We start from the raw sequence: 13156 nt of genomic DNA, 5'->3' as shown, positions 1-13156 counted from the left end.
GCAAAGTTTCAGTTCCACTAGAATCTAACAAAGGAGGCATGCAAAACCTCAGAAACATGCTAATCTTTAAGACTTGATTCCCATGTTGTGGTCCTACACCTCAAACAGATTTCAGAGTGGGCACTTTTTGAGCAGATGGCTGGTAAAATTGTTTTTAAGCATGCAGTATCCTTCAATGGAATTATACTTTGTTCTACAAGCAGCGGTAGTGCAGATATATGAATTGTCCAATAATTTTCAAAATCTGGTTTTGTTCTGCTGTAAAGAGTTTGGATCCTTGGATTTATTTTATCTTGCTCTCATTTCTGTGAACTTCTGAGAGAATCTCGAACATTTACAGTCTGCATTTTTTTAGGTAGCAATTCATCTTTGCAGATACTCACAGACATTTTCTTATGTATACATACCTAAATTTTCCCTTAATTTTACTTTCTTTTTGATCTATATCATCATCTCTAACGACAAGCATTAATACTCTATCCAGAATGACAAGATGATGCTACTTCCTATTAATGTGAGTAAGAGAATAATTTTCATTACTTTTTGTGAAAAACTTTCGTATGTGGCATTACATTATTGAGGCAGCTTCAAGGATTTTCTTGTCAAAACTAGGCTTTAAGCTATTTTAAGAACTTTGCAGAATGTAACTATTTACCATTCCCAGGCTCCATGTCAAACCTTACTAGGAATGACTACAAGATTTAACAGGCTATTGTAAATCACCATAAATCTTTAAATTACATACTTCACACATCTAACAAAACGAATTCTGGATGGAGTTAACTTAGTCCCAAATCATTTAAGGCTAATGAGCAAGCTAAAAAATTTGCACCTTCTCATAGTTAGCCCTTTCAATCATACTTATTTCGGCATTTCATACCATGTATCTATTTTATCCTGTGTTCCTAAATATTTTTTTTGTGCTTTAAAGTATTTGTTTTCAAGACTGGCCTTGGGTATACTCTACAATAAATGTTATTATTATATGAGTCAACATAAGCTCCTCCAAGTTCTTCACATCCATTTAAAGAATAGGTAGGTGAAAAATAATTTCCTAAAAGAAGAATAGTTCCCTGAAACAGATGGTACTTTCCCCCTGAATATATTGTAAGCAATGTAAAAGTTTTGTCGGTGTTTTGGCATTGCTTTCTGAAGGTCTTCTATGTCCAGAAGGAAAAATATGTCCCAGATGTGGTAACTGTTGCTTGGGCTGGTGCAGTACATGTCCATAATAGCGCAGTGTAGGACCTATTTATGTAATTAGGACTAAGCAGTCAGGAAATGTTATATTAAACCCTTGACACCAATATCTTTTCCTGGAAAGCATTCAATTAAAAGAAAAAAAAAGCATAATCTACTAGGCTATTGTGTTTTCAAATGGCAGAATTTCCCTCTAGCTTCAAAATGTGCCTGTTTACCAAGTGCAGATATGAAGAAAAGGAATTTAACAAGCTGAAAATCCTTTGCCCTGTGATTCTGGAAAATACAATTACTTGGAGCAGCATATAAAAATTTACTCTTCTGATGTATCATGATGATGGATAAGAATACTGACTATTATCGATTGCCCACATATTTCCAAGGATTGGTCCTGTTTGTCTCCACCGAATCCTGGTGTCACTTGTTAATGCTGCATTGGGAAGGGGGATAGTTATTCGGTTCCACCTGAAATACATATAACGCAAATAATAACATTTTACACTGATAGGTATTAAGTAGCTGTACATTTTGCAGTTGTGTTTACTTACTCTGGAAGCTTTGTGAGAGTTTTTGATTCTAAAATCTGCTCAAATGAAGCAGTGAACTTACTGCGGCTTTAGAAAATACAAACAAAAAAAAGAACATGGCCCATGATATCTTCATACAATATATGATTGTTAATTATTACATTATAAAACCCAGCCATTTTTTCCTCCTCTATGAATGCACGAAGTCAGCAAAGATCTTAACCTGCTTTGTTATAGCAACTCCTCTATCACGGTGAATATTCCTAAATTGCATAATAAATTAAACCTTTTATTACAACTGGGCTCTGTTTGGTGGAAACCCTTGGCGGTAAGAAGAGGGACACAGAGGATTTGGCCTGCTGTGATCTGGGCCATCATTCTCATGTCATCCATAGAGAAGGATACAGAGTCATGGGATTTGCACTATGCAACAAGATATTGCAGTTCATTTTGTAGGCAGAGCAGCACTGGAGAGCCTTAGTAAAGAGACGGGTTGATATAAGAAGTGACAGCAACAACCATCTCCATCTGCAGAAGTACAGAGGATGTGCTTCACTGTAAGCCAATATTGGGATTCCAAGTGAGTAAAAGTGTCTGAGGATGTAAATATGGCTTTGACTGATGGTTTCTCTGACTAAGAAGAAAACTTCTGTGGCTTTGACAAGGTATAACTTTTCTTCTAATTACTAGCATGCTGTCCCCAGATTTTTTTGGTAATTTATCTTTAGCATCAAAAAAATAATATTATACCACAGAAGCAGCCCCATATATTTCAAATTTCATTACTGGGCAGCCAGGGAGACCAGAGCACTCCTTCCTTGCTGTCCTCAGCTAGTCAAAAATGAAAGATGACACGGGGTTGCATGAATTGCTGCTTTCTTCTGTCACCTATAATTCACTTCTCTAATCTTGCATCTCAGTTAGCTTTACAGAGAACACTCTTACCCGCTGTAATTTTCAGAGGCGTAGACAGTGCTGTGGGGGAGGTGAGGCCCAGCACATATCTCAGGCAAACACTCGGTGTGGAGCAGGGACCAAGACCGACCATGGTTGGTTGAAAACTCCAGGCTGACGCTGGTAACAGTGAAGGCAAGAAAGGAGAAAGACCGTGAGCCTATTTGGCATAGATAGAAATATAGAAGCACCAACACTGAGAAACCACCAAATCTGCTATTCCTAATAACTGATGCTGAAATGTGAAATAATTTCAAGCAGACTTTGAATACAAAGAATCCTGGAATTACAAACATGAAACAAATCTGAGTGTTTAAAAATGAAAAGGGTAACCTATAGACTGGGGATTGTCTAAACACCTAGTCCTTGTTTTGCCACCATCCTGCTAGTGTTTTTATGCTGCTGCTGTTAAATGAGCTGATATTACTCTTGTATTTCAACCAAAAATGGTTTCAGAAATAGTGAGGAGAAAACTTGGATTTGTCAGAGCTAGACAGCATCATGGAAGCACAGGACACTTGTAACTGCAAGTTGCTAAGCATTACATCTTCAGAAGGTGGTAGAAGACCACTAGTTATTCATGCACTGGCTGGCTCTTCCCTTCCATTGCTGACAAGTATTAACTTCATTGGACTCCTCAGTCATCTGCCTCCTCCTCCCATCGTGCCTAAATGGAGCTCAGAAAGGCACTATGGAACAGTGAGAACGGCCAGCCCCCACCGAGGGCTGCGGAGGGTGGAGGGAGCCTGGGGAAGGGCACCCTTCAGGGAGTCCCCGTAGGAGGCAGAGGCCCCGGGAGCTGTGGGATCCTCTTGCGTTGCCCAGACATAGAGGTCTTTGGAGGCTTAAGACAGAGCCTGGAGTGCTCAGTGGTGAATTTTATGAGTCATAGGGACATAACCATATGCAAAAACTCCATATTTGCCAGGAAAAAGGCTGCTGTTCTCTGGTTTCATTGACTAGCAGTAAGCCAAACCATCCATGTGCAGATAGTGACACGAGAGAACTGGAAACTCTATGAGACCATCCACTGAGTCTATGATGAGTTATTAAACCCATTCTCCCAAAAGCTCATTGACAAGTTCAGTTTTCAAAAAGCTGTTACTAGAATTTTTTCCTTTCCTGTTTCAAACCATATTTAAAAAAACACTGTTTACAGTCTAGAAGTGTGAGGAAACCCTTAGATCTTTTACATTCTGAGGGCCTTGAAAAAGTAATATAGAAAGTGCTTGATTTATTAAGGATTTAGTATTTTACTGAAATACTCTTGTAATTTCCTCTGTATAATTAGCTTGTAATACTTTGATTTATTTTAAGTAATGTCAGTGGAACATTATGAAAGTCATAATTCATCACCTCAATACTAAATTATTGGATTATAACTTTTCCTATTCATTATAGTTTGTTGACAATATCACTTTATTTAAATGTACCATCACTATGACACTGTAAGAGTGTATTAAAACAGTTTATGGAGGTTTTGACTAATTTATTTCAGATTTAACTGTACTGATACCTTGGAGGGTCATATTTACTGCATATATTCAGTGCCAGTCTCTCACATTTGCAGTAATGAAAGCATTATGTATAATGCTGTAGACCAGGAGATGGGAAATGTTGCTGTATTTGGGAAGTACAAATAGGGATAACAGGGATCTAGCGCTTCTTTTGTTACGAAGAAGCTCGCTTCTGCTTCAGAAATCATTTACGTGAAGGAAGAATATTAATCTTTCAAAATATGTACTAATCCCCATCAGATAACAGACTGAGACAGAGATTTTATATAACACGCGTTTACAGGCCAGGAGTGTTTACAGGCAAAGTTTTCACTTTCCATGTAGAAAAATGTTGGTGCCTTCATTTCCTATCAAATAGAAGTGCAATGCCTTGATTTTTGCTGCCCTGTATGGCTGCTAGGACTTGTCAGTGCTGATGCAGCTCTTTCCAGTTGGAAGTAGAGGCCATCAGGCATGGATGGGAAAGCATTTACAGTTTCTTTGAACTCTCAACTCTGGAAAAATATGAAGTAACTTAATCCTCATGAAATATCAGGATAAACAGTCTCACACGTACACAAGGAAAAAAGGACACTGGACAGTTTGGTTTTGGGTCCCCTATTCAAAGAAGGGTGTTAAGAAACCAGAGAGGTGAAGCAGAGGATGACCAAGGTGCCTTCTGGCCTTGAGCGCCGAGCTAGGAGGGGCTGGGGAGCTGGCTTGCTCAGGCTGGTGAGGAGGGGTGAGCTACGGCAGCCTGCGATGCTGCGGAGGGCACTCACAAGGGAGGCAGAGCCAAACTCTCCTCAGTACTGGCAGGCACAGTAGAAAGGGCAATGGTCATAAAGACATGGCTTCAGAGTTTTGGACTGGACATTAGGAAATATTTTTTCACTTATAGAATCATAAAATCATAGAACAGTTTGGGTTGGAAGTGACCTTTAATAGTCATCTAGTCCGACCCCCCTGCAATGAACAGGGGCATCTTCAACTAGATCAAGTTGCTCAGAGCCCTTGAGCAGGTCACCCAGAGAGGCAGCACAATGCCCATCCATGGAGGTTCAAGTCATGGAGAGGCAAAACCATGGCTAACGTGACCTATGCTGGTAACGATCCCAACTGCAGCAGTAGGTTTCACTAGATGACCTGTGAAGGTCCCTTCCAACCAACATTTCTAATATTCTACAAAATATGAAGCCGCAAATTACTCCCTTCTTTCCCTTTCCCTTCCGATTAACTCAATGGAAAAAATAACGTTGAACGTCCCAATGAAGTGAAGCCAGCAAAAGAGTTCAGTGGTCAATGTACAGGTAGTGAGGTCCTCATACTGATGGTCGTCAAGATCAGGGCCATTTATCACATTGTTCTTACAAGAATTAGATATACTTGTGGCATCAATAATCTCTGGGAGGTCAGCAGGGCAGGTTTCTGCTGCTGCCTTTAATACTTTCCTCGTTACACAGTATTAAGGGGTAAATCTCATATCCGTTAGAAACTGGACCAAAAGTCAGTCTGAAATCATGAGCATATTTCAGAATAATGGACTAAGAAAAGCAAGTTTTGACCTAGAAAGATATTTAATAAACTCCTTGTTGCACATGGGGTATATAAAGCTGGGCCTGTGGAGATCAGGAGAAACATTAGCTTTTGAGCAGCTTATATTTGTCATTATCATTGGCTTTATTCTTTCTGAGAAAAAAAATTCTGATACTCATATAGATGCTATAAACCAAAATGTACTAGAAAGCTGATAATCAAAAGAGAAATCTTCCCTGTTGTACCTGTTCCCAGGTTGATAAGTTCCACACCCCAAGTTGATGGAAAACTGGATCATGTGAGTCACTGTGGAAGGGAGCACTGGGAGGACGTGGAAGTAATCCACAGCCCAGACGTTCCTGTCGTGGCCTTGGTGACTCTTTTGCTTCAGGCAAAACTTGGTTGCTGGAGTCTGCAGGTCCGGACTAATGACAACAGAAACCAAAGACGGAACCTTCAAAAGAAATTAAATCAGGCTTAAATAAACTGAATAATATTTAAAAAGGTCACAACTTCAAGTGTGCTGAACCAAACATGTGCTTTTCTCTCTTCTTGCTTCATTTCTGTTAACTTTTTTTAGCCACCTTTTTCCAGATAAAACGATTTTATATTCTGTGCATAGCTATTAACACTCCGGATACCGGTGCTGCTTATCACCTTAGCGGGAACAGTTTATTTCGTTCTGTGTTCTGAAAAATATTTTGTCAGTGCTCAGCTGGCAATGGAAGATGATATTTGTCCTGCAGCCTTTCAGCTCACCGAAGCATACGCAGGGTAACGGCGTGTCTCGTCTGAATACGTGAGAATGGAGTCACAGCAGGATTTCACAGGCGTATGTAGGGAGGATGTTATGTTGTGGAAATAAAGGAAAGCACTGCTTTACGAAGCTTAGCCTTTGTCCTAAAGCAATGTAATTAGACCCTTATTATGTCAAAAAAGGATGTCAGCTTTAAAACGGCGTGTTTTAAAAAAAAACTCCACAATGAATTCAGTGTAATTTCAGATCCTATCTCTCCCCGAGTTCCCCAATTAATTTTTTATTATTTTACAATTACAGTTTCCTTAGTTTTAAAAAAGTTCTACCCCGACTTTCACACAGCAGCAGGCGAGGAGGGAAGCCACACACAATGAAACAATGCAAGTGACTCAAACTCGGGCCAAACCCTACTGTAAACATTCGCTGTCTGAACACTCGAGTTACAGTGAAATGCACACAGACCTGTGCTTGAGATAGCTGCATCTTTACCGCCAAAGTTCCTACACATTGTATAAGCATACTGCATCCATGCATATATGTATTTTTGTTGGTTTTTTTTTTTACAGCAGCACACTAAGGGCACCTCAGGGCTGGGTTACTCAGGGTAGATGTGGCCTAAGTGTTTCCTTGCCCTGGACAGGAAGGATCCTGACAGTGTGCTCAAGGTCCTTATTGTCCTGCCTGAGGTGGTGGACATGGTTGGAAGGAGGTTGCACTATCAGCAGAGGAGAAGCTGCCTCTGCACACCGCCAGCAACCGCATCCTGTGGCTGAGTTCATGCCCACATCACTGCAGACCCTCTAAGAGGGTACAGTGACAGAGAAGCTGCCTGTACACAACTGTGCTTAAAATGGAAATAAAAAGTGTAAAATGTGAAATTCCCCGCACCAGGCGCAGGAAAGACATCCAGGCATTTCCCAGTCACTCTCCTCCCAGCCACCGATCCCACCGTGACTGACCCTCTCAGGACACGGCTCCTGAGTACCAAACTGCGGCTCGTGGGGGCTTGACTGGAGAAATTATTTGTGAGGAGGCATTATCACCAAAGTTTTCAGATGATGCTGAAACTTTTTGCCCGTTGCCCATTTGCCTGTTATCCTAGCACCCGCCAACGCCGCCGTCCTGCTGTGGGGTGGAGTAATCAGCAGTAACTGCAGGGCCGTGTCGCAAGGCAGCCTATCGTTGTGAGGTCTGCACCTGATTTACGTCCTTGGGACGGTCATCTTTGACTGCCCCTATGGAATGCAATGTACAACACTGTGGTAACGGCTTAAAAGCAGATTGAACTACCCACCCCATCCACCCACTTTGTTTAAGACGATTTACCTTGTAAGCAGCGTAGGTCAGGGTATCAAGAGGTATGTGTTCCCTCCTGCCTTCAATCTTGGCATAAAGTATGACATCATTTTCATGGGATTCTCCAGAATCACAAGTTCCCCCTGTACAACACACATTTGAGGGAGAAAATAATTAATTGAAGCCCTTGTTATCGGAAAGTGGAATCATATTACGCAGCCATAATTACAAAAATAACTACAACCAGATGCTATTTAATTTAGGATATGAAACAAAAGAACACCAGCCCTAAGGACACAATGTATAAGAACTATTTGATCAGATACACCATGCCAGAGATCAAGGGGGCTGACAATTATGAAGACCTCAAGTAACTCTCTTAATCAGCTTATCAAAACAATTTTAATAGAAAATACTGTGCCCAAAGCACTACTTCTATCTGTATGCTTTAAATGGTATTTACATAGAAATGCTCTGGGTTGTGAGCTCTCATGAGTAAACTGTTACTTAGTACTCACACTCTGTGCAGCCAAGCACATCCTATGTGAGGACCTTGTAAATACTTCTCAGCGGATAGTTCGACAGCTGAGAATTTGCTCTTAGTAGGAAATGAGGAAAACTGCTGCGTACCTATTTTGTTGTGCTGCTGCTTCTACTATCTACACCATATCCTAAAAGGGATGGATGGAATCTATTGTATCACACAAAACATGTGTGACATGGTTGCCTCACTGGAATGGGGCAGCATTTGAAATGTCTTTGTACTGGGAGAACCCAAAACACTTATTAACCTTCTCTGAAAGAGCAGATGTATTGGCAAATTTGAGCATTAAGCTCTGCATTATAGTTATGAGATGGACATCATCACACTCGTTTGGTGTTCTAGAAAAAAGTTTTTTAAGCAAAGTATCTGTAACTGAAACAGGAGACATCATTTCCCTGTACACTATGGGTATTGCAGGTATGTAAAAAAACAACAAACCAAACAGAAAAATACAGGATGAGGAAGATTCTTTGAAAAGTCTGTAAAGTAGAAAGGTTGCATATATGAAACACTTCCTCTGCTATTTTCTCTATGGATGGTCAGTTCTTGGAATGAAATAGGCAAAACAGTCCAGAGAGTTAATAAGATGTGCGTCTTTCATGTCTATTATACTATATTAAGGATTATCCACGTGCCCTTTCAAATCCTCTGCTTGCCTGAATGTTTAAACTATCATTTATTTAATTTACAAGTACGTACAGAATACATTTTTCAAGTGATATCCCACTATCCTCTGTGCCTGCATGTGCTGACAACTTCTCCCCTAAGTTCAGAAGGTTGAGCAAATTTATTTCCTGCTTCTCTTGCAGGTGTTGTAACGCTTGGAAGAACTGGGAAAAAGCATCCTCTTTTTCCTGTGCTTTATTGGTAATTCATGTAACACAGAGGAGATGTGCGACAATTTAGGACGACAACATGAGGTCTTCCACTCATTACATAAAGGCTGTTTTTTCTTGTTGATACAGAAGGTTGCTTGTGGAGGTCACAAGTTTAGTCTGTGCTTCCTCCTTTATTATTCTATTATTTTCTACTTTTAAGCAAAAACCCTCATCTCCTCTAAACACGGTGTTGAGAGAATAACCTCATGCAATTTCCTTTATGTGCAAAATAAAAGTTCTGGAAAAACACTGTGAGGTACTGAATGATAAACACCATGTTCACAGGGATTTTGGTCTGTTGCAAAACTGAACTAATGCAGTTGCACTAACAACAGTGGGGAGGGAAAGTAGCAGGATGGGTTTGTTCTTGGCTGCTTTCTCCTAGCCCTGGTAAATCACTGAGGTTGTGTTTCATTCCAGCAGGGACGGTCCACAGATGATGCTAACACCACATCAGTGCTTTTCACTAGGAATGCCACATGTAGACCATACCTCCTCCAAGACTGTAGCACACTATAGCACGCTCTGTGTGAATCTCACCCTGGGCCAATACATTAGCAGAGGAAAATGTTCACAAATATAAAAAGAGCTTTTGAGCAGAAACTACCCTGTGGGTTCAGCCAGGTAAAGCTCTCCCACCTCTGTGCTACTCCTATCACCCTCAGGTGCAACTCAGTTCACTGCGATGGATTAACACCAGGCTCCACATGGGTATGATTGCAGGAGGATATGACAGGTACCTGTAAAATACTCTATGGTGTGGTGAGGGTGGCAAAGGTATGACCGTCTCTTCTAATGTATGAGGTGAGGGGCACTGAATGAAATTAGAAGGTACAAGGTAAGCTACTTCTTCACATGAAGAACTATGGAGTGGCTACAGGGTCTTGTGGGCACAAGAAGCAGGTTCAGTTGATAAAAACTAGTACCAAGTATCATTTTAGACACTGTAGAGGGACTGGCCTGACCTACCTGCTACTCCAGCAGGCTGTGCCTCTCCCACAAATCTTGGGTTATAACTGATAGTCTTGTGCTGGTACCTCAGATATGTTTGGACACCTCAAGTAGCAACAACCTGTGCTTGTGTAATGAGTCTTGCCTAAGGACTGAATAAGAGTGAACGCACACCTAAGTGTGCACCGGGTGCTTAAGCTTCCTTTATATCAAGGGAGATCCAACCCATGGAGTCAGTGGCATCCAGGGAGCTGCTCAGCTGGTCTAGCACAGGTATCTCATGGTGAGCTGAATGGGTTTTTCCAGCAACGGTACTGACCTCGTCTACTCTCACTATAAAGGAAGTTTAGTCACTGACCTTACATGGACACACCTTCATGTAACTTCTATATTAAACTGTTTTAACCTGGAGCTAAATGTTTATATCAGCCAAAAAAAAAAAGGCTGGATAAATCCATGGAAGAAATGCCCACCAAGGGCTACTAAACCCAGAATGTCCTGTCTGGTTCAGAAATATTTTCATCTGGAAGTCAGTGCCATCTGGGAGAATATTTTTGGGAGGCCTGCTTATGTACCCACCATGTTTATACACCCGTGTGGGCATCCAGAGGGGTGGACTCTCTGTCTGAGTGAGAGTGGTCAGTCTTACATCCTCATGGGCATCACGGTCATGAATCAGAGCTATCCTCTTCTGAGGAGTATTTAAAATAGTTCTATGCACACTGTGCAATTTAAATCTCACATGCACCACATGTTGTATTACATTAGGAATATATACTCACCCATACTGAAATAAAATCTTAAGTTCCCATAACCTGTAGTGTCCATGTACGGAGTGCATATTTTTCTTTCTCCATCTCTGAGAAATACCATAGCTGAGCCAGATTCCAGCGTCCCACATTCAGTACCAATGACGGCTCCGAATATGTCCCACCTGGAGAGGTCAACAGTGGGCAGAGAATGTGTAGCGGCACGATAAACTCATACAAATCATGTTCTAGGGGTTCATTTATACATACAAAAGTAGCTGCTGCTACTCTTAGAGAGGACAACAAAATGCAGTGTTTCAAATATGATTCCTATGACGTTACTTACATATTCGATACTATTTTTTAAACTCTGTTGACTCAAATAAAGCAAAGTAAATGTAAATGTTTAAAATAAATTGGCAGAAAAGCATGAATTACTAAAAAAATGAGGCTTTTAATGAATGCTATTACCAAATATTTAGTGTTGTGTTGTTCTGTCATCATTATTTTCCTGGCATAAAAATGTTTAAAATAGAACTGCGTTCTGTTTCACTTTGTATAATCTAAGGTTTATAGATCAATGACACTTGAAAAGCCACATGTCCACCATATCCACTATACAGTCATTAAATGCAGAGGTAATAGCTGAAAATGCTCTCTTTTCATCTTTGTAAGCATTTAGGGCAACAGTTTTTAACTAACACATGAATAGACTAGAAAAAAAACCTGCTGTGTGTTTATTATGTAAAGATAAAATCTTTCTCAGTTTTTCTGTGCAACATTTTCTCTTATTTTTATTCAGTGATAAGTAAAAGAGCTGTTGCAGAATTTTCAATTAGATATTTTTTTATTGAAAATATGTTTTCATCATGAAAGCGTTGGTTTCTTCAAAACTTGATTAAAATATTTTGAAAGATTAGAAACTGTTGAAAACCCGTACGTTATTTTGGTCTGATATTATTATTGGTATTATTCACGTTGAAGTCTTAATTAATTCATAATAAAGCATTTTTAAAATATAAGGCTGATAAAGCAATGAAATTATTTAGAATAATTAAATCCTGATAATCCAATCATTTAACTAGCCGGCATCATTCAGGATAAATGAGAAAACATTGACGTTCGGAAACCTTTGTGGGAAGGCAGAGCCTTTTCCTGGCCTCTTCCGGCAGAAACAATCTCTAGCAGCGATGTGGCATACGACAATTTCTAAAACTGCCATTCCAACAGCTTAACAATCTGTTTATCAGTTTAACCCTTCAAACTATTTCAAAATGTATTTCCAGAATCTTCTGAAAGCTGCCAGTTTTCCTATTGCCTTAAACTGTGACAGAGCAGCAACGTGCCTGTTTGGAAACCCTGCTTTAAAACTGCCAGTCATTTCCACAGGAATTAGCGAGCTTAACATCACTGAAAAGCTCATTTAATATAAATATAAATATGTTAATGGTACCACAGTCTAGCCGAACGCGAATTCTGAGGGAAGTACTTCAGTCGTGCAGACTTTGTAAAGGTAACGTGCAATACAATCAAAACGGGTCCCTTGGGCTGAAGGCAAGTCCCAATTAAACAGTTGTGGCTACTTTCACTTACGCGACAAAACCTCACAACGCTCTGTTGGTCTTCCGTACGCTCTATTTAGCTGAATTAAAACACTCTCTGTAGCGACCCACAAAACAACTCGGGGTCACGAATGGTGCAGGTGATGGATGTTTCCAGGGATCCTCTCCTTTTAGGCAGCATTAGAAATGAAGGCCAGAAAGTTCTACACGGAGGAAGGTGGCGGTGGCCCCGCGGCTGAGCCGCCTTCCACTGCCCCTCAGAGGGATGCTTCTGCCTCCGCTCCCAGAGCTGAAAGGCTCCGGTGCTGCCACAGAGGGGAGGGAGCCTGAGAACTTCCTGCAAGCTCTGTCCCGGGTATAAATTGTTTCTGTGTTGGAACACAGTAAAACCATATTTCAGCAATTAAGGAAGCTCATCTGTTAGCAGTTGTGTACAATTCCCGAAGCAGAAACGTTGCAGAGAGGGACAGTGGTGGTGGCAATTTTATACGATGGGGACGTAGCCTGTAACGTCACACGAGTTCAGTGCCTATTCATGGCTGCATGCACTTTAAACCTCCATTCTGATCGCAACAATCCAAAGAAGGGAGTTTCTAATACATAATACAATTTGAAAAGCAAAATAATGGAGGGGGAAAAGAAAAAAAGGAAAAATTTGCAAGGACTTGGGCTGGCCGCTTAGTGCCTGGGAAAACAAAGTTGGCCC

The 13156-nt window shown here is 40.7% G+C and overlaps 1 protein-coding gene across 1 annotated transcript in view; it reads right to left on the bottom strand.

The window, feature by feature from the left end:
• Window positions 1–11073, bottom strand: part of LOC104620974 (reelin-like) — a gene marked incomplete at its 5' end in the record, with an annotated part of 26302 nt that extends 15229 nt beyond the window's left edge. The window contains 5 exons of the mRNA XM_010287343.1: window positions 1556–1665; window positions 2673–2801; window positions 5959–6167; window positions 7797–7909; window positions 10922–11073. Of these exons, the coding sequence (XP_010285645.1) occupies window positions 1556–1665; window positions 2673–2801; window positions 5959–6167; window positions 7797–7909; window positions 10922–11073 (713 nt within the window). The remainder of the gene's footprint in view (window positions 1–1555; window positions 1666–2672; window positions 2802–5958; window positions 6168–7796; window positions 7910–10921) is intronic.
• Between the last annotated feature and the right edge of the window lie 2083 nt (window positions 11074–13156).

The sequence above is a fragment of the Phaethon lepturus genome, unplaced genomic scaffold (assembly GCF_000687285.1).
Source record: "Phaethon lepturus isolate BGI_N335 unplaced genomic scaffold, ASM68728v1 scaffold16425, whole genome shotgun sequence".
Taxonomy (NCBI): domain Eukaryota; kingdom Metazoa; phylum Chordata; class Aves; order Phaethontiformes; family Phaethontidae; genus Phaethon; species Phaethon lepturus.
This window is presented reverse-complemented; position numbering and strand designations above follow the sequence as displayed.